Source organism: Ornithorhynchus anatinus, chromosome 20 (assembly GCF_004115215.2).
Source record: "Ornithorhynchus anatinus isolate Pmale09 chromosome 20, mOrnAna1.pri.v4, whole genome shotgun sequence".
NCBI lineage: Eukaryota > Metazoa > Chordata > Mammalia > Monotremata > Ornithorhynchidae > Ornithorhynchus > Ornithorhynchus anatinus.
In genome coordinates this window covers 9,726,384-9,750,626 of record NC_041747.1, presented here as the reverse complement: position 1 = coordinate 9,750,626, position 24,243 = coordinate 9,726,384, and the positions used below count along the sequence as shown (strand labels likewise).

Genomic DNA, 24,243 nt, shown 5'->3' with positions numbered 1-24,243 from the left:
CTCATAATGACCTAGGTTAGCCTGGGCAGACAAATAAACAGTGGCTCACCAGACCATGTGCACTCCTACCCCCCACAGACAAGGCAACAGTATGGACAGGGCAGGGAGAGGGCACAGAAGCAAATATAGAATCTGGGGAAGGCTGGGGATTAGCACCTTTTTTTAAATGGTGCTTTTTAGGCACTTACGCTGGGGCAGATAGAAGGCAATGGTTTGAAGACCACTGTTGTCCCATAATGGGGCTCGCAGTCTAAATAAGAAGGGGGGTAGGACTGAATCCTCATTTCATTTTGACACAATCACTCCTCCTCCTATCTTGGCCCCATCCCAACCAGGAGCAGTCAATGTCCCTTTCCAGCTACCACTTCCCGCTCCTGCAGGAACCCCCGCTTCCACAGCTAGACTCTCTTGCTCCAGGCCCTCATCCAAATCCAAATCCACCCACTCTGTGAATAAACAATTCAGTGTCCTCAGCCTGTCCTCCTTGTCTGTTAAAGACCTACTGACCAAAGCACACAAAATCAGCCCAAGTCAATTCAACCCTTTCTAGATTCCTCACCTCTGCGGGAAGAGGTAAGGATGGGAGAAAATAGTTTTGTTTTTTTCTAATGCTAGATGAACAAGGCAGATTTTGGGCAACGAGACATTTTTATAGTTTTGGTGAGGATAATTAAATGAAGCTTAATCTAATTGTAAGTTATAAGCTAATTTAGTCACCTCAAAGCCAGCCTTACTGTAGCTATAAAATGAAATATTGGGCCTTTAATGCCACATGAAATATATCTAAATATTGCGTTTTTTTCAGAAGCCACATGAAATAGGTCTAAATATTGCTTTATTTTCAGAAGGAAAGTGCTATATTTGAAGTCCATTTTACAATCTAACCATCACTCAGAAGACATCAGGAGAAAAAAGGTAATATATTAAAAGAAAATGCATTATCAATCATGTTTTCATATGCGAAAAAGAAAATTAAGAAGTCTGGCTAAGAGGGGGCATACCAACTGATGGTTAAAAATAAGAGAGATGTAGCCAATACGTGCTATGGAAAATTGTTTTTAAGAACTACGAATGGGGGGAATAAAGAGGGAAAAATCTGCATTCTGGTTTTGCTCCCACTGCATTTCTAATCTAAATGCAGTGTCGGCTAAAAGCCCTGGCTTCCAGTTAATTTAGACGGTTACTCTGTGATTTAATCAAAAAACCGTTTTAGTAGAAAAAGGATCAGTATACCAATCAGTAGTTTATCCCAAGAAAAATTAATCTGTTAGAAAGAAGTACAACACATAGTTTTTCTTCAGTTTAATAACTAAAGCTTTAATAGATTAAATCTGGATGTCTTCACATTATTACACTGTGGCATCAAATACTATGTAAAATCCAAGTAAAAAACAAGTGCCCTGCATTTTGAATGCAGGTTTTCTCCCTCAACCCCAAACCTACGGAAGTCTCCTCTTCCTTTGTCTCTTACGTTTGCCCAACCAAATGGCCTTCTGCCAGAACATCCTCTGAGATTACTGAGAGATTCACGGTGAACTTGAGTCTCATGACACACACACTTCCTGTTGGATACTGGACTGTGGAAGTTTACTATCCTCAGTCTTTTTCCTTGTCCAGGGCCATGGCAAGCAGTCTTGCGTTTAAATAATCGTAGGCTTAACCGTAACAGTTCATTGTCCACCCACTGGAGCATTTGTGTATGTTTGTTTTACAGTGCCCTGTTGGGAGAGAGAAACAGGTTGCCAATTAGCATCAATCCAATGCAGGGGGAGAAGGGGAAGAGAGCTAAGCAGATTAACTAAAATAGCACTGATAATGAAGAGTGTCGAAACTATAAAGTAGCTAATTTTTAAAGAATGTTACATTTGTTTGAATGGCTTTTTTAAAATGGTAGGAATTGAAATATTCAGGGAAATGCATTACTGTACCCTAGTGTCTTTGCTCAGTAGGGTTAGAAGTGCCTGAATTATTTTGGTACAGGAAGAGCCTGAAAATGTTTGAAGTAAGTGAACCCGGTCGGTTTGGTTAATATAATCAATCCAGATGGAATTAAAAAAAAATGAAGATAAAAGAAAAGAAATTTAAGACATTTAAAAGTGTTGGCGGGTTTAACTGGGTGTTTGTTGAGCTGCGGGGACCAAATGTTAGATTACAAAGGCAAATACCACAGCTGCTCCCTTCTCTCCAAATGCCCACTTTTCCAGCTCCGATCTCCTCTACTATAATGACAGCTAAATCCTCAGCACTTTTGTCCCTGCAGAAATATACTTTCTGTTGCCAGCAAACATCCCTTTCTTCCAAACTGCCACCATTCTACCATCACATTTAGTGTGGGCTCAACCATCTCGGTGTCCTCTTAAGAGCCGCAGTGGCTTTCGACATTTTATTCACTGAGATTCAATTCTTCACCCTCACTGGGCTGCCAAGGGCTAGCTCATTATGTTCTTTTTGCCAACCTGATGCTTTCTTCCCAAGCGGATGGTGGGCTCCCTGGATATCTTTCCCAACTCTGGATCTGGCAAGCAACTTCTTTCCCTCCAAACACCTCAGAAACCTCACTCCTCCACACAAGTTTTTTTTAACCAACAGGAACAAATAACCGATTCGCCCAATCATTTCTATTCCCTAGACTTCAGGAATCACCCCAGGCAGTACATATTGTAATATTTTATGGCCATGAAATCTGTTCTATTACGTGGTACCTTTGAATGTGTGTTCCTATTCATAATGTCTGGTATCTGTTTTAGTATGTAACTCAAATAGGTCAGATTTACAGTGATTGTTTACCTTGCGTTAAACAACATTATAGCACTGTAATGCATAGGATTTTGCAGCCTCAAATCCACTATAAAACTCAAGCCCCTCATCACTCTCCACCCTTGAACCCTACCTTCCCGGGCCCCGCTTAACTCCAGATGGAAAGCAAGAGAGCTGGGACTCAGGTACGTGGGCTAAAGTTGTGCTGAAGGAGGGAAGATGGGGCAGGAAGAAGGTGGCCGAGGCCTGGCTCACACTGGAGAGAGACAGACCCTCCAAGGCAGCCTTCTAGGCTCCGATCTCCTCTTATGGAGATTGTGCCAAGATCCAACTCCATAACCTCTGATCAGTCCTCCCCCTTGATAACACAACCCTCACTGAGAGAGGGTGTCTGATTAAATGCTGTTCTAGGAAGTGAGGAATCAACAGAATTCTGAAAATAATCTTGTAGTTTCATGTAGCCACAAGGTCAGGAAACCTGTCTGAAAGTTTAAAACGATACCTTGTCTATTATTCTGTGATTACCTTTAATCATTCATACATACTGAAGTCCAAAGAAAAAGTTCCAGTACCTTTTCATTCTTCACCAACTGCTTGCGGATTGCAGAATCACGCCTAAAGCACAGTGCCTTACAACACGGTCCAAGGTTACTAAGAAGGCCTGCTCTCTCCTCTTTCCGCAGAAGAGCAGCCATGTTGAGGGCTCCCAGATCGTGCTCAAAAAGATTTTCGGTATCTACAATAAAAAGAATGGATCTGTGAAGTTCCCCTAAATCAAGACAACTATGCAACTGATGAGGGAGTTTGCCTTAAATTCAATAACCTGAGATGCACTCTTACACCTAGAAGCCACATTGTATTTCTAAAGGTTTCTTCTGCTACTCTCCCCCCTGCTTCCATTTAATTATCGTTGACATCATGCTATAGAAAAATTATAATGGCCATTCAAAATTGGTGGTACAGTGAGAAAAGTGAGTATATGAAAGTCAAATGATGGAAGTAAGATATAGACAGTTGGAAGGGAAGAAACGGCCTATCAATCATTCTTATTTATTGAACACACTGTATGCATAGCACTGTATTAAACACTTGGGAGAGTACAATACAACAGAGTTGGTAGGCCAAGAGAAAACAATTAGGTACACCCACTGCTTTTTCTTATTATTCACCTGGGAAACTACTATCAGCACCTCACTGGGTACATTAAGCACATTGCTTGTGGTCATTCCAAAGCCTGGGGCATAGTCAGTCAGAATCCACAAGGTATGCAGAAAGCATTTTTTAACCTCAAAGTCGAGTTTTAAGGAATCTGAAACAATTACACCAGATAATAATGTTGGTATTTGTTAAGCGCTTACTATGTGCAGAGCATGTTTCTAAGCGCTGGGCAGATGGGACAAAGAATGGTAGTAAGTTTGCCAAGACAATACTTATTGCATGTCAGCAGTACAATTAAATGGCAGACCCCACAGTAATTCAGTTAGCAAAGGAAATGCAGTAACAAAGGAGAGTGCCCATTGATATGAGTTGTCATTGTGACTAGAGCACCCTCAGCAGCTCACTCTAAAGCCTTTTGAGGAAAGAGTTAAAGCAGCTAAGCAAGAGGCATTTGAGTAAAAACAATAAGGGTGTGGTGGGGTGGGAGAGAAGTAAGAATCCAAAAGGATTCTGAGGGATTAATTTAATTGTTCTTTGGCAGGTCTTCACACAAAAGCAGTAGCTTTAGTTTTGTAACATGCTTGAAATGAAGATATATTAGGCCTCAGAGCCAATTTAATCTTGGAAAGCTAGTAATATATGAAATTAGCTCTCGATAAGTTTACTGAATCTTCAAAACCTCTAAAAACTCCGGTGTTACATAATGTGGTATCCAGCTTAGCTAGATAAGAGGGTGAGAATTAAAAACATTTAAGTGTATAGACAACATACTATTAGTCTGAACTTCTAGCCCTAATTGATTCACTGGCCATTTTGTGTTTTAACTTAATCTGTCAGGTAAAAATAATATTGATGACTACTTTAGGCATGGCCAGCCAATACAATAATAAATGCTACTGCAATAGAGGACAGAATCCTTTCAAAATGCACCTTAACGGCCACAGGAATTCCATTTCTAGTCCAAGTAGATTACCTTTAGGTTTTCTAGAAGTCGTTGACACGTTTCTTTAACTTTTGTAAAAAGTTTCAGGACCTGCCAGTCTTTTAGAAATACCAACTCGTAGCATGACTGCTCCTGGCGTGAACTTTAAGAGGGCTGCTCCCGGCTCCCTCGGTTCTTTTGGATGCTTTGGCATAAGGCCCAGACCAGTCCACATCTATTACATCCAAAGGATCTTGCAAAGAAGAGAGAGAAAAAAAAAAAATTCAACTTCTTGCATCAAAATATTCTGACACCAGGAAATGTTAAGAAGGCATGTGATCTGCATGCAAAAGTCTATACCAGAAGTATGCTACTGAGAATGAAATATGCTACTGAGGAAATCCTTCAGAAAAGATGAATTATCATTGTTTTTTAAAGGCTAGAGCTTTCTCTTCAAAATGATGCTTCTACTCAACCTGGAATCGGAAAGTCTTAAGAAAAGCCTACTGGGCCCCTCACCACTAGATCGCAAAGGCCTTGCAGACTGGGAGTGAAGCTGCCCATTGTGACTTCCCATTTGCTGCCGCTTCATCCAGGAAGGGGGAAAGAGACACAAGAAGCAAGACATGGTCTCAACTTCAGAATATGTGAAGGCTACGGTTTTGGCTGGGCTGTTGTGGCTAAGGCCGATAGTCACCAGGAAGCTCCTTTAGTCACTGTACACTATCACTCAGAGTGATCTTCTATGCTAGCTTTGCATTGTCATTGTTTTTGCTTTTCCTTATGAATCTGTCACCAACATGCTCTCTCCACTTTTTCTTAGATTGTCCACCTTTTGAGAAGGCCATGAACCATGCCTAATTCTCACCTGTAAATTCAATAGGCACTGAATAAACAGTATACTTTTATTGCTACTATGCTTCTGTCAAATCTTCTGGGTGAAAGGATGCCATCCCTATACTGTGATCAATAAGTCTGGAAAGCAAATGGGAATTTTAAAACCTTGGTAGGTGGATGTGGATTAAGTTATTATATTAATAATCTGGCATGAAACCCTCTACTGAAACAGGTAGCAAAATACAGCATCTTTGACACACTACATTGATCTGATTATCCTGTATCTCTCCCAGCATTTAGCACAGTGCTTGAAATACAGTGCTTAATACCATTAAAAAACAGTGGAATTTGTATTTTGTTTGCTTTACTACTGAAACATAGCTTTATAATCATTTCATCAACTATCTAGTTTCTCTGGCCTTTGGGGAAAAAAACAGAAATCAGAGGAATTGAATAGGGTGGCTGAATGGACTGGTATAAAATCCAGTCAATTTCCCTTTATGTCCTAAGATGAAAAGGCTATTATCAGCCTTGTCAAAAGCCAAGCTGTGACTCTCCTAGAGCAAATAACTGGATTGGTAACAAAGAGTGCTGATTACAATCATTGCAGTAACTTGAGTATCTTCTTGTAGGGAGCTGAGAACTGGTAAAAAAAAAAAGTCTTGTCCTTATTTACAAATACTACATACAACACTAAAGTTTTTAGAAGGCTGATACTTGATTTTTTGGGATGACATAAAATGAATTCAATCCCAGAAGGGAGTATGGATGTTCTGAAGGTTTTTTTTGTGTCTGTGTGTGTTTGGTTTCTTTTTTTTTTAAACGAGCATCATTCTACCATACTGCATTGGGCAATCACATTTCTAAAGGGCAAAGATTTTAATCACATGAAGGCAAGTGGTCTTCATAAATGACATCTGTAAAAGAAACACACCTGGCATCTTCTCATCATCCTGTTGATCTTCTCTCTTTTCAGCATCACCAGCCAGTATTTCATCCAGCTCATCATCACTGATTGGTTCGTATCCTTCTCCAGCACCAGATCCTAAGGACTGTGCATCATCTAGCTTGGTTTCATCCTCCCCTGCTAGAAAGGAAAACACACTTCACTCATTTGCTAAATGAAGAGCCTCACATGTGCAGCCAGGGAAGGTGAAGGAACTGCAGGGAGGTGAGGATTGCCCACTTCTGAAATCTGAAGGATACTTTTCTCTTGAAATGAAAAATCCACAGCTCATTTACTAAAAGAACTTCATTTGTCACAAACCAAATTTGGTAGCATTCATTCATTCATTCATTCATAGTATTTATTGAGTGCTTACTGTGTCCCTTAGCACTGTACTGAGCGCTTTAGACACCAACAATTAGGACTATCATGCTACTGTAGGAATGCCAAAAACTCTATCACCTGGAAGGTCATGCTAAGAGAGAAATAAAAATGGGGGTAAATATACAGAAGCTTGCTTTCATTTTTGGTCACCACCTAGAATAAATTATTGTCTGATGACTAGTAAGGCATATTCACCCATACATTTTGGGATCTGAAGGAGTGAAATTAAAATTTAAATGAAGAGCCTCTAACTCATTTTTTTCTTTTGTACTGTATGATTTCATAATCAATTCCTTTTTTCTAAAACAATATTTCTTGAATCCTCTGAGGCAGTTTAACACCACCACTAAGACAGAGTAAGGGACATGGCTGGAGGGGGCAGGTGGGGAGTGGCTAATATGCGATGGTTTGAGGACCAGGGAACTGGGCTGCTCTGGCAACCACATCATTCCCACTTGCCCCTTATACCTAAAGGATCCGAGCCCTCATTGAGAGAGACACCGCTTTATGGAAAGCATTAAAATTTGACATAACGGTGTTACATATGTTTTGCAACCTAAAAACAGGGGAAGGGTTATTATGTGGGGAACCAGGTGGGACATAAGAGAATGAAAGGAAGGGAGAAGGAAGAGAAAGATAAGAGGGCACTTGAGATGGCATTTCTTACATGTATTGCACTATTCCGAGTGTTGCACACAACAGACATGCAGGGTATGATAACCTCCCCTCCCTTCTGTGGGGCTGACTAGCTTCACTGAGCCTATCTCTGCAGCGTTAATATTTACACATAAAATATTTACATCAACCATATCAAATAAATCACCTAGAACTCTTGGATTTTCATTCCAGAAAGCTATGGATCTTGCAAATTTAACCTAAATTTGTAATGTATGCTTTACATAGCCTTATGGAATTTAATAGGCAGGTAAGTGCGACTGAAAAAATAAAATTAACCTGAAATTCAGTTGGAGATCCTTTGATTAAACATTTCCAATATTAAATTGTATTTTAATTCTCAACCTATAAGCGACTGGAATTTTACCAAGCAACTACTATCTCTTTTATGCTTATCTGTCTCAGTCCTACTTTGAAAGTATTTAATTAGAGAAGCCCATGTTAAAATACACTCATAGGATTTTTCCTCATGAGGTTGGCTTCCTCCGAAAAAGGATGCAGCCAATTTGCAGATTAGAGGATGACTTTTTAGGAGAAAATATTTGATTCCAATGAGGTAGTTTAACAGGGAAAAGAGTGGAATAATTGGCATTCTGAGGCAGAGCTCACCTTCCAGACTCTCAGTTTTCTCAGTTTCATTTATAACTTCAAATCCCTGGGAAGGTCCCAAGTCTTTTTCTAGCCTTTCTTTCTCCAAAGCTGCAGAGTCTCGGCAAACTCCATCAAAGTCCTTCTCATGCTCACCCTCCAGTTTGGCTTCCCCGCGCTTTGAAGACTCAAGTTGGGAGGATAGATCAAGTGTCCGATCTCTGTCTCTTTCAGCAGAGTCAGCCATCATCTGTCTCTCTCTTTCCCTGTCCAGTTCTCGCCTTTTTTCTCGCTCTCTCTCCCGTTCTCGGAGTCTCTCTCGATCTCTAGCCCTTGGCCAGTCTTTATCAGTGTCACGGTCCCATTCCCGCTGTCTTCCATCTCGCCGCTCTCGCTCATGTTCGTGTCGATCTCGTTCCTGGAGCCTCTCTCGGCTATCGAAGGACCCTGATCTCGAATGGACCTGACGATCCGACTCAGGTGAGCTTCTTCTTGAACTATGGCTTCTTGAGTCTTGGCGATCTAAAACATTATAAACGTGTGACGGTAGTGGTTATGTAATTGTCTTGAGGGTCCTAGGAGCATGGCGTAGTGGACAGAGCATGAGCCTGGGAGTCAGAAGGCCATGGTTTCTATCCCAGCTCCACCACTTGTCTGCTGTGTGGCCTTGGACAAGTCACTTAACTTCCCTATGCCTCAGTTACCTTATAGGTAAAATGGGGATTAGCCACATGTGGGACACGGACTATGTCCACCCTGATTTGCTTGAATCCACCCCAGCGCTTAGTACAGTGCCTGGCACATAGTAAGTGCTTAACAAATAACATAATTATTATTATTATGGAGAGGGGAAAACCCTATAAGAAAAGGGTTTCTAAAAAGTACCCCTGTATAAAATCTTTGGGTGGCTGGCTGTCACCAGCTCTGATCCTCCGGATTGGTTGACAAGCTCCCAAGGAGCCCCCTGCCCGGAAATTAACTGGAGCACAGGTAACAAACTACCTGTCTCGTAAGGGTCCAGGGTGGGGGTGGAGTTGGGGAGAAGAAAAGACACAGAGCGCGTCAGGTTCCCTGAGTTGCCGTTACATTTGGCACCGACTCGACTCCCAGGGATGCAACCTAGAGAAGAGAGTTGGATCCCGCCAAGGAAGGGCAGTGGGCATGGGACATGGCCCGGGCAAGAGTCTTTATGAAAAAAAGACTTAAAGCTAATCAAAACACTTTCTCATGTTTTCTATTATGATTAAATGTGACAACTTAACAAAATATCACATTCACAGATGGCAGACGCAAAATATCATATTCACAGATGGTAGACGAAACAGAGTTAGAGACTGCAGCATATTCTTCTCTATGTTCCCCACATGTCCAGAATAGTGGCTGACAGAGTGGATGGCCAATGAACGATTTTAATACAGATATAGAAAACTTCCTATGTTCAGAATGCTCTCAATCACCCAGCCTAACCTCCAGCCTGGGGAGCATCCAGGCTTCATGGAGAGAACTGCGCCGGACACCCCAAGCCCTGGGCAATGTCAGTTGGGACTCACAGCGAAGGTCAGAAACCTGTGGCTCAGGCATGTGCCTCTGTTCAGGCAGCAGACGGGCATGCATGGTTGGTCTACAACATGGATGAGCTGTCCCCAGTAAATCGAGAGTATTAAATGCATATTTTACATATCTTAGAGAAGAAAAGTAAGCGCATATTCTCAACCTAATAACTGCTTGAGAATGGGGACTGAGACTGTGTCCAACCTGATTAGCTTGTACCTACCCAAGTACTTAGTACAGTAACTGGCACATAGTAAGCACTTAAATACCTTTAGAACAAAAACAAAAAGACACACTCATTTCCCCTTTTGTTTTCTACAGTATCTGGAGTCTCAAAATCAAATGAGCTTGACCCTTGACAGTCAAACCTTGGTGGTTCGGCTCTTCAGCTTGTTATCTGTACTGAGCATTTTCATCCATTTAAGATACTACCTTTTTTTGTAAGTACCCATGTCCATTTAGCCTGCTCCTTTCAATCATACAGCACCACCGCCATTAACGTGATAGGATTCTTCTACTTCAGAAGATAATTGTCTTCAGAAAGTGGGACTCCATCTTTTAAGGATCTAGTCTTTTGCACGCAAAGTATTGAGCTGGGAATAACAGCTTGTCTATTATCTTTGGAAGCAGAATTTTATATGAAGGATGGGTAAAACTTAATTATTACTGTACACCTGGATAAGATTAAAATGACTCTCTTTTAGCCAGATCCTTCTAAGATGGGAGTGAACAGACACTAATTCCCTCTGTGGTTCCCTGGCCAGACAAGTCCCCTGTGGCTACGTAAGGAAAAACTGCAAATCTAGGCTCCCGGTTTAGCAGCTTGAAGTGATCTACTCAGTTGAGTTTTAAAAGTCTAATTCTGTTTTTTATTTGTTTTTTTTTTTTAAATGGTATTTGTTAGCACGTACTATGTGCCAGGCACTGTACTAGGCACTGTACTAGATACAAATGGATCAGACTGGACACAGTCCATGTCCCTCATGGGGCTCACAATCCTAATCTCCATTTTACAGATCAGGTAACTGAGGCACAGAGAAGTAAAGTGACTTGCTCAAGGTCACACAGCAGACAAGCGACAGAGCCGGGATCAGAACCCAGGACCTTCTGACTCCCAGGCCTGTGCTCTATCCACTAGGCCATATTGCCTCTCCTGGCCTTCAAGTCACTGTTGTTCACTACTGATAATTACTGGTGGGAAGACAGAGGAAATGTAGATCAATCAATGAAAATTTTAGTCAGCAGTTACTCTAGACTATTTACCAGGCTGCAAATAGGAATTTTAAGATTAAACATATTTTAAAAACAGATGGTGCAAAATGTGTTTTTAAAAATCATGAAAAGTCAAAAGAACTGTAATCCATTAGATACATATAGCAAAAGCCTGCATAAACAAATGTAATGTGGGTGTGTGAGGGGGTGGGAGGGGAGAATCAAGAAAATCCTTTGGCGACTGTTCAAAAGAACGCCTTCAGCTTCTGATCACCACAAAGTGTCCCCAGATGCCAAAACAGGGAGAAGAGCAAAAAACTTTCCCGCCACTCATGATATACACTCCACGTGCTAACGCAGTGTACGTAGGATGTCGGCGAGAAGCCGTTCAAAGGAGGAACTTTTAAACGACCTTACTCTTAAGAACCACCGGAACTGAATACCTGAAGAAGTGCTGCGCTGGGCTCCCCGCTTCAGCTGATCGATCCCGGGACCCTCTCACCGTGATTTCTAAGCTCTTGGTTTTGTCTCTGTCTCTGGAGTTACTGTGGAGGATTCTCTTTCGGCCAGTCTGGTCATCTCCGCTGCGATGAGCTGAATCGTTGGAGGGCGACCGCAGGCGGCTGGATGTATGACTCCGATTGCTCCGGTTGCTCCCTAAGCTGCTGCTGCGCTTCTGATCAATGGGCTTGCGGTGAGGGGCGTCCTCTATCGTAACGTGGGGGGCGTCAATCTTCTCCGCTCTGGGTCTGTGGCATTTTCTGGGCGGCTCCTCAATGCTCCGCTCTGGCACCATCACCTCTCCCCGTTCGGGGACATCCTCATCGGACCAGTCACTAAATGTTGTGTCCTCCCGTTTCGGGGGCGCCTCAGCTGCTGCACTCTTCTCATGTGCCACTTCTGCCGACTCCTCCTTCGTTGTTACTGGCGGAGTTCTTGGACCTTTTTTCTTCTTATTGTGCTGGATCACTTCTTCATCGGAAATATCGGAATCCCCCTTGGATCTTTTACGTTTCTTCTCAACGTTCTTCTTTTTTTGCCCTTTCTTGGGGGAAAACACCGGGCTTTCTTCTGCTGCTGGCTCAGCGGTATATCTCTCTACCACAGCATCATCCTCTTTCTTTTTCTTAGTGGCTTTTTTCAGCACTTTTGACTTCTTTTTGTTTTCCTCGTGAGTCCGATCAGCTGTGTCTCGTTCATCAGACTGGTGGTGGCCTATATTTTCTTGCCCTTGCCCCCGTGACCTTGAGCTTTCTGTTATCTCTGGTTGCTCTCTTTGCTCTCTCTGTTTATCTCCAGAAGACACTCTCTCTTTAAGCTCTTGTTCTTCGTAGCGCCTAGAGCTCTCTTTTCGTTCTGGTTTCCTTTCTTCTTCTTTCCATCGACTCTGTCTGTCTTCCGCTAGATGGGATGGGCTGATGGAGCGAGATTCCTGAGGTCGAACAACCTGGCTTAGTAGTCTGTGCTTTTCACCTTAAAAAAAAAAAAAAAAGGATTGATTGAAAGAATATATTTACTTCTGTTAAAAGTACCCACTAAGCGTAATAAACCCATCAGAGCAATAACACAAGTTTGCCTTCTGTTGCACTTTCAAGTCTTTAAAAGGAAACATTTGCAATGTTAACGGCCTTTAATTTAGAATGAATATGTGGCTTAAAGAAAAATATAAGGGCAGGTTCTTCATGGCACTTCTATTATAATAAATAAAACAAACTTATATTACACCCAAAGCAGAGATTTTGCTGCTTAAAAGAAAAATGGCCTCATCCAGACGAGGCAGGCAGAGGAGGGTAATTTTAAAAGCTTTAATCCATCATTTTCCATTTGAGATTTCAAAGAATATCTTCCCAAATACAGGTTAGCCTGAATACTGTGGCAACGATAACCAACTTATGCTTACTTTTATCCTCTCCACTATTGTAGGCATCGCTGTCAGGAGAGTGTTCACGACGGCGCTTGGGTGATTGACGAGGGCTTGGGCTACTTTCGTTTCTGTGACGCTTCCTAAAGTGGAAGAACAAATACAATCCATCAAATTCTGAGAAGAAAAAGAAATCTGATTTCTTATTGAGTAGGTGGAAGAAAAACAATAGAAGTCATACTACAGGCTGGTCTGAACAAAATTAGCGAGAAGTGATCCCAGTTCTGTAACAACTCAACTATAAAACTTGGAACAAATTTTTTTTACTTCCATCAAATATGGAATGCATATTTAAGCTTGCAGCATATAAGCTTGACTTGTGAGAACTCCTAACTCTAGCAACCATTCACAAGAAGTATTATAATTATCTCTTGCAAAAGGGAAAATAACAAAGCAATATGAAGTAAACAACAAATTTGGCAAAAAAAATAATTTCCTCAAATGATTGCTTATTTCACTTTAAACCATCATTCTGAGGTCTGTAATCAAGGAGTATAAAACCCTTCTGCTTGCCAAATGCCATGCTGCTCTGTAGTAAAAGCAGGGTCAAAGAGGGCAGCATTAGAGGTATTTTAACTTCTGGATTAAAATATTATATTTTTCTTTAAGGGAAATCTCGTTAAAAGAGCTTATAAAATTCCCCCAACTACTATCTAGAGAATCCATCTGACCAGGTATTACTTGGAGATTATGTGATGATCAAAACCTTTTCCTAGAGTACTCACAATAATCCATGCTCATACTCAAAACTGCCATACAAACACATGGGTTTTGCACTCAGATCTTCATTCCTGCCATCCCTTTGTTATCACCGGCCTCTCCTAGACGGCAGAAAGGCTCTGAGCCTGTTCAGGTCTAAGTTAATCAGTGGTATTTACTGTACATTTACTGTGCGCAGAGCACCGCACTAAGCATATGGGAAAGAACTACAACAGTTGGTAGACATGTCCCCTGCCCACAAGACGCTTACAGCCGACGGGAAAATCAAGCTTGGGTCCCCATCCCCAGAAAACCCTTACACTGAGCTACCCCAAATTCGTGTAAGGTACTACCCAGGTAGCTTAAGGAAAGGTAAATTCTTAAAAGCCTCAGTAGAGCAAAAAACCTCCCTCCTCGCTTCATTTCCAAAGTGTACAGAGAAACCCCAGGCAAGAAAGCTCATGAACAGTGCGGAGGAAGAAAAAGGATGTCCTGTAAACAGGAAACATTTCCTAAGGGACTTTGGTATTAAAATGATTTTTGGCCATTCTGGCCAACAGTGGAGCAGATGGTACTTTTAGTAACCTCTTGCTCTAATGAAGCCACACATAGCTTACTGGTTTTGTCTGTGCATTTATATAATGCTTACTTTGATTTTCTTTCGTCATGTACATCTCTTGGATTCCGATCTTCTCTGGTATCTTCTCTCTTTTCCCTGCGGTCTTCTCTTCCTTTGTCTTTGTCTTCCCAATCTCGTTGACGGTCTCTCTCTTTTTCCCGATCTCGCCCTCGTTCCCGTTCTCTCTCCCTCTCCCTTTCACGTCTCTTTCTCTCTCCGCTCTTCCTTCTCGTTCTCGCTTCCTTCTCCCTTTCCCTCTCTCTTTCTCTCTCCCTATCTCTATCGTGCTCCGGGTCTCTGTCCGAATCACGCTCTCGGTCTTTTTCCCTTTCCCTTTCCCTTTCTCTTTCCCTTGCACGATCCCGTTCTAATTCTCTTTCTTTTTTCTCTTTCCCTGCCCGTTCCTTTCCCTCTCTCTCTCCCTTCTCGTCTCTTCCCGCTCCCGCCTCTCTCCCTGGCTCGGTCATCTGTTCTATTCATCAGCTCTCTCTACCCTGCGGTCCTCTCTCCTTTCATCCGTTCAAGGTCGTCATTCCTTCCCTGATGTCGTCCAGGTGAACTTGGGTCTTGTGGTCTGCAATAAAAAGTCAAGTTTGTCAATCACTAATTTTATAGCAGCAAGTCCTGTCCTCCCCAACCCTCTCCTTGCCAGGCCTTTCCGAGCCCTCCCCAGGGCCTTTTCAGTTCTGATTCCCACGTTTCCCAAAGCCATGAGATGGCGAGGCCGAGGTTAGGGAGGACCAGCAAGTAGGGGTGGCCACCGTCCTTCCCTCTCTTCCTTGCCATTCAAGGCAGTGCCATCTGAAACAGTGTGCAGGATCTGGGGAGGGGAGGAGGAGCAGCGTGGATTCCAGGTTTCAGAAAAGGGGAGCAGAGCTAGGACCACAAGCCTAAAAAATGGCAGATTGTGTGGGAGAGGGGAAGAGGAGTAAGAAAAAAATGAGAGACTAGGTCAATATGTGGCAGTAAGGAGATTTTTCTGGGGTGCTGGCCAGCTGCTGCTAGCCAACATTTACCTCTGTCATAAGTGTTTTCTCTTTATATCAGCTCTTATCAAAATGAATCAGCTGTTTGATATTGACCACTGTGGAATATCAATATCACTTTCCAGGTCCATCAATTTCCAAACTCTATTAATTTCAGCTTAACAGTGTTTCTTCACTACCAGCCAAGCTTAAGAACCACAGCACTTTAAATATTAAAATTCACTATTAAACACCTCTCAGCTAAACACAGGTATCAAATGATTTCAGAAATTAACTCATACATCCACTTTTGAATACGGCACATGTAAGAATTTTCTCATTAAAACAAAAAGGGCTTGCCCCCGTCTCATTTCCCACTGACACAAGCTTCTTCATTTCTTGAGATGGACAATAAATATGAATGACCAAACTGCAGGCAAAATGAAGACAGCATACAGTCCATTGAAGAGCAAAGCTTTTTAACAGTTTATAAAGAATTTTAAACTATGCTTCCATGTACTCATATCAAGCACAAGAATGCTTATCATTTTAAAATTTCTTAATGGTCCATTCATTTTTGTACCTCTCTCTCTGTTGTCACGACGGTCTCTCTCTCCATGCCTTCTTTCAAAGGATGAATCCCTGGCTTGTTCTCGGCTATCGTAACGGTCTCGCTCAGGATATCCACTTCGTGATTCCCAGCTATCGTGGTAATTTCCACTGCTACTGTGGCTGTCAACTTGAGTCCCTCTTGTACCACGACTTCCTAAAGCAGAAAGATATCCACATTAATGTCTCACGGATTCATTTTGTTTAGGAAATTTCCTCATCTTAAGAAATAACTAAACATACGAAGTGGATCAGTCAACAGAGAATCGAAGGCGCTTACCGAAGTTTGAAAGACATTAAGGAGAATAATAATTGTGGCATTTACTAAGCACTTGCTTTGTGCTAAGCCATGGGGTAGGTGGAAGATTATCAGAGTGGAAGCAGTCCCTGTTCAACATGGGGTTCCAAATCTAATTCCCGGTTGGTGTGCCAAGAACAGTGTGGTTGTGTCTGCCTAGATATGTCCAGCACTCCTAAATGTACCAATTCTATTGTGCAAAGGTGGATGTGCTTCTGTGTGCACTCTAAGAGTTCTGTCTGGGCCTTTATCATTCTGATATCTTATTTCCAAAGACAAAGGACTCAATCCGCACACTCATCCTACTCCCTAGGGCTGGTGAACAGGGCTGGGAAGAACTGGGATATGTCTCTGAACTGCCCCTCACAAATCAGCCCAACCGACCATATTTATTGAGCTTCTGCTGTGTGCAGAGCACTAAGGAAGACAAGATCCCTGTCCTCAAGGAGTTTACAATCTGTCATCTAACAATCCTCAGGTATTCTAAGTACCACTGAAGCAAAAAAGGCTGGAAAATGTTCTAAGAGTACCAGACTGGGAAATGAAAGACCTGTCTTTTTGTCCTGGCTTGACTCCTGGGTGATAGGAAGTCTCAATCTACAGATGTCTCCGTTTGTCAGCTGTAAAACAGGAGGTGAACTCAATTCTCCCCAAGGGATTCAAGTTGTCCTTGAAGGCACAGTGGGAAAGAAAGTTTTTCTACATTCCTTACCAGATTCAGTGATTAAGTCTCCAACCTGGCATCCTGACTAAACTGTTGGCTAGTGTTCACTTGGCTACCGGTACCTGAGCCTGACCAAGGTTGGGGGCGGCCTCAAAGGGCTTACAAATGAATCTAGAGGGTGCAGGACTGACAGCGGAGGGTGCTGAAAAGGAAATGAGGTTGGAATGACTCCTGAATCGCTCTACACTTCAGGGATAATCCTGTAGGTACAGAGATAGAGGGGAAGAATGTTCTGTACACAACCTAGTCTCCCCCAGGAAAACCCTGAATCCCAAACCAAGTTGCAGGACCCTGCAGGGCTCACTCCCTGAACATCCTGGTTACATGCCCAGGGTCAGGGCAAGCAGAGAGACCCACTCTTTAAGGGCCACCAGGTACCTCGCACACAATATAAGCCATAAATATTATCATCACTCATCATCCTATGAATGCCACTAGTTCAGGACTAACCCTCCTTTCTTCACACAAACTGAGGTGGTTCTTTACCTATTACCCTATCTGGAGGTGGTGGGCGAATACGGCTCAATTACACCTGCATCCTAATTCATGTGATTTCTGAGAAGGCAATATCCACGAGAGCACTTTGAACTCTTTGTAAGAAAGAGACAAATTCAATTCCAAGTGGTTATTATTCAAAGGGAAAGTTAATAAAGTCTGATCTATGCTGCAATGAAAACAAATCTATTCTGAAAGATAAAGTTATGAATCATGATCCCAAGAAATTGTAACTAAAACTCTGCTGCAGTTGCAGAAATATCTACCCAACAATGTACAATCTGAGGAGACATTATGTCCTCTTCTATAAACAATATACATAGGGTTTTGTGAATAGATGCCAGTGGGGAGAGATAAGCAAAGATCCAGTTTGAAATGATGAACAGGAAAGCCCAAATCTGGTGTAATGACCAGTGAGCTAGAAAAGGAGAGGCATTTCAGGTGCTTAGAAAGAGAATACACACTAAATATTTATGAACACTACCCCAAATTCAGAAATGAAATGAACCCAATCTAATCACAAAAACATGCAAACTCAAAGTGTGCATTGGGAGTGAATTAACAAAATATATTTAAATTTGCAGAAGTGCAGCATTTGTCTTTGATCGAAAAAACAGGGGAGAAGCTGCAATATTATCTGCATAGGGAAAGAGATTTTTAATGCATGGGTCATAACAGATCAGAAGAACAAACGTATTGAAAAATCTCCTAGTCTTTTCAAAGTCACTCTGGCCATTTTATTTACTTTCATATCCTCTTTTCACATATTTGGTAGTTCCTTGCCTTATTGTTCCCCCTTAATAGCAACTTATCGCGATTATGTTGTCTTGTTTTTGTCCATCTGTCTCCCCCGATTAGACTGTAAGCCCTTCACTGGGCAGGGATTGTCTCTATCTGTTGCCGAATTGTATATTCCAAGCGCTTAGTACAGTGCTCTGCACATAGTAAGCACTCAGTAAATACTATTGAATGAACTGCTTGTTATTCACTGAACGAGACAGAATCAGGACTAGATCAGACAGCCCACGTTCCCAATTGTCATCTGTGAGTAGACAATTTCTGAAGCAGTACATAGACGATGTGTTATGAAAAGGACTTCCACGGATTATTCACAAGAGGACAGTGACCACACCCGGTTTCAGTGAATAGGAAATACTATATATGTTTAAGAATTAAGCTACAGTTAAACAGCAACAGGCAACCATTTATAATATAAACATATAGGCTATAACCAGGTGTCTCACAGTACCTTTTTCTGGTAAGTCTGGACCTCTGCCTCTACTTCTGCCTGTGCGATCACTCCTCGTTTCATTTCGAGATTCATTTCTGGAATCATTCCGTGTATCTGTGCGGGAGCTCTCTTCTCGCCCATGGTTTCGTCCGTAGCTACGTGGTTCTTCCTGATAAGTGTCTTCCTTCCGATGGGTATCTCGACTCTCTCGGTCCCTGTAGTCATGGGTATCTCGGGTGGAACGTGAATCCCTCTGATCACGGCTATCCTTGTTATCTCTGCTGTAATCTCTTGTGTCCCTGGAGTCCCGGGTGTCTCTGGATTCTCTTGGCTCCCTACGGTCTCTATTATCCCTGGCCTCTCTCCGATCTCTGCCGTCTCGGGATTCTCTGTCATCCCTATGATCTCTAGAGGAGTTCTGGTCCTGATCATAATCTCGCTCCTCCCTAGTGTCCTTCTCTCTATCCCTTTTTCCTCTGGTGTCTGTTAAAAAAAAAAAAAAAAAAAAAAAAGGCCAACAAAAAACCGACAACTTTCACCTCTCAATTTTGTCAATGGTTAAAATTTAATATTACAAAATTTCAGAAAACACCACACTGAAAGAGTGCAGCCAAATTATGCTCGCATACCCAATAGACAATTCATAGAAATAACAAAGGCCCCAAATGCATTACTAAAAATTATCAGAGAAGTTCTCACAGGAAAATCTTACTGTTCAGGATTTTTAAAAAATTATTCAACATTAAGACCCACTATAAACTTGGTGCTGAATATCGTACAGCATAGTTTTGTTCAAATAGTCTGCTATATACAGGAATCAACAACTTCTTCGGCCTCTGAGGGCTGAATCTTTCAGAATGGACTCAAACCCAGTTTTTTATTTGAATTAATAATACACCCTCTCTCAGTGATATTATTTAGATGCTCTCTATCTTAAAAGTATTCTAAAGCAGCCTCAAGTCCTATCCAACTGTTCTTGCTTCTACTTTGGGATTTTATGAGTAAAAAAGGAAGAATTACAGGGCATCCTTGCTGCCAACAATCATCCACCAGTCTAGCTGGATAACAAACATGATTGTGAACATATTTCCCGTACCTTCCCTCTTTCATGACGCCGATCGTGAGACTGTGAGGTACATTCCCGATCATGCCTCCCTTTCTCTCGCCCTGGAGATCGATGTCTTGAAGGACTCCGCTTTCTTTGGGGGGAGGACGAGGATCGTGGGGGGTAAGGAGAAGAGGAACGTCTTACAGGGGGAGATGCTGTTCTCTGATAGGATGGGGATGGAGTTCTTTTACGACGGGGAGAAGGGGAATGTCTTTGGACAGATGACCCAGACTGTGAAGAAGATGAGTGATGCCTAGAGGATATGGGAGAATGATGCTGTCCGGGTGGCGAAGCCGACCTACAGGAAGAAAACAGGAAGGCAACTGCCTTAGCTTTTGAGATACAAGTAGAAACTAAACTGCACTAGCCCTCTTCTCCCCTTCGCCAAAATGATGGCTGAAAATGCTACCAGGACGCTTACAAAAAAGCTCACATTACATAGCAGGGGATCGTTCCCCACTCCACATTCCTCTCCTCCCACCCGAGAAAAATCACAACTGCATCACAAACACATACACAAAAACCCACACCCATTATCTGTCAACTCCAAGCCCTATCTTCCTCAACTTTGCTAACTCAAATCTCATTGAAGCTTAAAAGAAGGGGAAGAGCATAGAGGGGAAAGGAGTTGGGAAAAGGATACTGAGCATCAAAAAAAACCCCAAACAAAAAAAAAACCCAAACAAAACCTCCCCAACAACTCAAAAGTTCAACTATGAAATCTACATGGCTACTCTCATTTGCTACCAAGAAGATGCAAAGCTATGAATCACAACTTTAATTTGGCCATGATCCAAACCAAAAAGATTATTTTTCATTTATCCAACAATTCATAAACACATCTTAGTGAGAAAGAAGTCATGGGCTGTTCACTTTAGAATGAATTGAGACCATCCCAGAATGGAATACTTATCGTATCAATGAATACATAACATTTTCTCCCTTCGTAACTTTTGTGGAAATTCCATCACATCAATTAGTCTTTTTAACTTACTATTTCTCCAATATAAGTTTATATAAGACGTGTAATTCAATGAAAACAGTATCATTCGAGTTGGCAAATTAAATGCATGACCAATGAAAAATTATTTCTTAAATTGATTTCTCAGAGCTAGATAAATCGGAGTTCCACATGTAGCGAGTTCCATCACTTTACAAGAGCAATCCCTTTCAAAATACTGGGCATTTCTCATTCTAAATTCATTCATTCAATAGTATTTATTGAGAGCTTACTATGTGCAGAGCACTGTACTAAGCGCTTGGAATGTACAATCGTTACTCCCTTATACCAATGTACATATTTTATTAGCCTCCCACCTGCGAGATGGAGAGAAAGAATGCTTTTGAGTTGATGACTTGGCTGGAGCCCGAGAAGCTTGTCTTCGCCTTGCAGCAGGGGGTGAGTATTCCCTGGAAGGGGAGGAATTACTGCCAGAATTATCTGCAGGACTGGGGGTGCGCTTTTGTCTATGGGAACCTTCTGAAGGATCTCTATTCAGAAAACATACAAGTGGAAACTTTTAAATAGATATGGTGCAAACAGATATTAGAAAAAGCCCCCAATCCCATCTGAATTACAGTACCATGGAAGCATTCTGGGTCAGTTTGGGTCAGACTCATTTTTGCCACTGTGCATCTGAGAAATTACTTCACAAGAGAATTAACAATATAATCCTCATACCCACCTGATCTTTAACGTCACTAAAATCCAACATGATCAATTTTAAAAATTTGAAATTCTGGAGGGAATACACAAAGAGCAGTTTGGCAGATAACACTAACTGTCACGCTCTTGGGACAAAGGAAGGGCAAACCAGGAAAATATGGGTTCTGAGGGGCCGGGGTGTCCATCTTTGGCCCCCCAGAAGTAAGGGAAGCAGTGCTTCAAAGAGCCCCATGATAGTCGGGTCAGTTCGGTCCCAGAAATCCAAGGAAGAGCAGTCACAGAGGGGTAGTAACTTAGCATGGCCTTTTGAGAGCTGCTGTGCCCTCCCAAATCCCACATACCCCAGCAACCAGCCCCTTTCTGCACAACTTGGCCCTTTATTCTCTTTCCCCTTTGCCCCTCGGCTCATGCCCCTCGCCCCGCCCCCCAATTCACACGCTTTAGAGGGAGATAAATGATCTGGACCAATTTAGACCAAGAATCAATTTTTGAGTTTACAACCTCCTATTTGAGAACAACAATTCATTCATTCAATTGCATTTATTGAGTGCTTACTGTATGCAGAGCACTGTACTAAGCGATTGGAAAGTACTACATATTTGGAGATCATTTTCTGCTAGGGCTTTCTTATGGCTAACACTGAATCCTGGATTATTTTACATGCTCTTTGAATAGCTGGGATTTAAAATGGTCATTCCTGCCAGAACAAAACAATTCAGTGATCAGTTGGGGTAGAAAGCACTGGAAGGCTACAGGAATGCCTTCAAGCAGAATTGCATTATGATTTCCCTATCAGTTCAGCTGCACTGTATTGGGCATTAATTGTAGAGTTTAAAGTTCAGTTACCATTTGCTTACTGGAAAAACCGAAGTTAAAGTATTTACAAATGAGTTCCTTGTAAAATGCTAATAAGCTGATAGAGTGGTTGATAAAGAAACACAATTGAGACTGCTTAAACAAGATTTCAAGACCTAAACTTGTCCTTGGTAATGCTGAATAATTTCATCTGCCCCTGAAACAATAAAACCCCTACCATCAAAACAATGGCTGACAATGTCAGGATTTCTAGTAAACTATAGTAGGAATGATTATACCCCAATAGAATCTTCAACTACCTTAAATTTCTTCCACTGGGCTTTGCAAATCCAGTAACTTGTCATTATTCCAAGAATAATTACTACTATCTTCTAATATGAAAGCAAAATGCTAAAACAGAAATCATCCTCAAAATCCCAACTAAAAGCATTTACTGTACCTCTCTAGATGAAATATTTTTTGGAAAGGTTTGTCAAGAAAAATATTTCAAAAATACAGGGGCTAAGCCTTCAGAATCTCTCGCTGTCAAATGGGACTTCAAGTTTAGAAAACAGTTTCAGGGGTTTTTATCATGCAAGTGCTCTGTATTCAGTAAGCACTCAGATACCACTGACTGATTAATATTTACAGAGAGTTCTGTCACCAGGGAAAAAGAAGGGGCAATTCAAGCAAGCCACCCGAAGAACCAAAATGGTAACTACCTCACAAAAATAGTGGTTCCCAGGTTTGATGAGTTCAGGCACAATGGTATCGCTATTTTTACCTGATAACTGTCATTACTATCCAACATACTTCATATGACAACATAAACTAAATGTACAACCTTTGTACAACATGAATATGTACATAAAAGAAAATATATGTAAACCTTGAAATTACTTGCCATAGTTAATCTGACCCCAGTGAAAGTGGCAATTGGTATCCGTTTCATTTACTTGTCTGACTTTTCCACAGACTAATTCCTGATTATCCAGTTTAAGAGGCGGCAGGGAGAACATGGAGAGTTGGAATCCACAAAGCTGCTTACAAATAGGAAAGCTGGTTAGAATTCACTTATATCTTCCCCGTTCGGGCTCTGATGAGGCTGCTGATGAGCAGCCAATAGTCAAAGGGAAGCTTGCCAGAAAGAGGAGAAACAAAGAAAATGGAACTATCCAACCAGATTTCCTAAATTAGATCTATAAGTTAGTTTCGATTCAAAATACGATTTGTGATTTTTCCTTCATATGGCCAATCTGTACCAAAAAAACATGCCGTATGTGTGGGTGATGACATGACTACCTTTGCCATTATTCTCCAAAAAGTGAGCAAAGGAATCATTCAAGCTGATCTCCCCCACCTTATATCAGTCAATATAATTACTACAAATGATAATTTAAAAATTAAGCTTCCCAATCCTGCAGTGACATATCTAGGAATTAATATTATGAAAAAAACCTATGAAAGGATAAGAAGAGATGAGTAAAATCAAGAGTCATTAGACTACAAAAATTTAATCCAGGATCAAGATCCAAAGAATAATCTTTCCTACCTCTGCTTTTCTTTCTTTTCCTTGTGTCTTTCAAATTCACGCCCTCTTTCTTTCCCTTCTCTTAATTTTTCTTCTACTCGTTCTTTTGCTTTATGCTTTTCTTTGTGTTTTTTCCCCTGGGGAGTATCTTCCTGCACCGGAGGTGGTGGACTAGGGGTACGGGGTCCTTTCTTCTTACCCTGTGTGCTTTTCGAACTCCTAAACAGAACACAGGACAAGAATTAGACACAAGTATATTACCCAGATTGAATTAATTGTTCCCTAACCATTTCATTTGTCAGAATGTTTAAAAAAAAATGTACCCATCAGATACAGATGTCCATTTATCTATCTGTAGACCAGTGATATAGTCCGAGGAGGGTCTGACATTGTGGCTGACAAACTTTGCAAGAACACAAAGAAGGCAGGTGTTACAACTGTGCGCTATATACACTGTTCTATTACTTTTTGGTCTATAGTATCTCTCTTGAGTGTATGTATTGGGCCAACAATGCCATCTGTTGAACAGTGATGGTGAGGCCATGGAATCCG

At 41.6% G+C, this 24,243-nt stretch overlaps 1 protein-coding gene across 1 annotated transcript in view; it reads right to left on the bottom strand.

The window, feature by feature from the left end:
* Positions 1–818: 818 nt before the first annotated feature.
* Positions 819–24,243, bottom strand: part of ZC3H13 (zinc finger CCCH-type containing 13) — a 53,201-nt gene continuing 29,776 nt past the window's right edge. The window contains 19 exon segments of the mRNA XM_039914942.1: positions 819–1,718; positions 3,330–3,493; positions 4,889–4,939; positions 4,941–5,057; positions 5,059–5,090; positions 6,609–6,761; positions 8,289–8,789; positions 11,474–11,516; positions 11,518–12,503; positions 12,931–13,034; positions 14,300–14,675; positions 14,678–14,788; positions 14,791–14,835; positions 15,818–16,000; positions 18,610–19,074; position 19,490; positions 19,688–19,997; positions 21,017–21,190; positions 23,713–23,910. Coding sequence (XP_039770876.1) covers positions 3,341–3,493; positions 4,889–4,939; positions 4,941–5,057; positions 5,059–5,090; positions 6,609–6,761; positions 8,289–8,789; positions 11,474–11,516; positions 11,518–12,503; positions 12,931–13,034; positions 14,300–14,675; positions 14,678–14,788; positions 14,791–14,835; positions 15,818–16,000; positions 18,610–19,074; position 19,490; positions 19,688–19,997; positions 21,017–21,190; positions 23,713–23,910 — 4,003 coding nt within the window. The 3' untranslated portion in view covers positions 819–1,718; positions 3,330–3,340.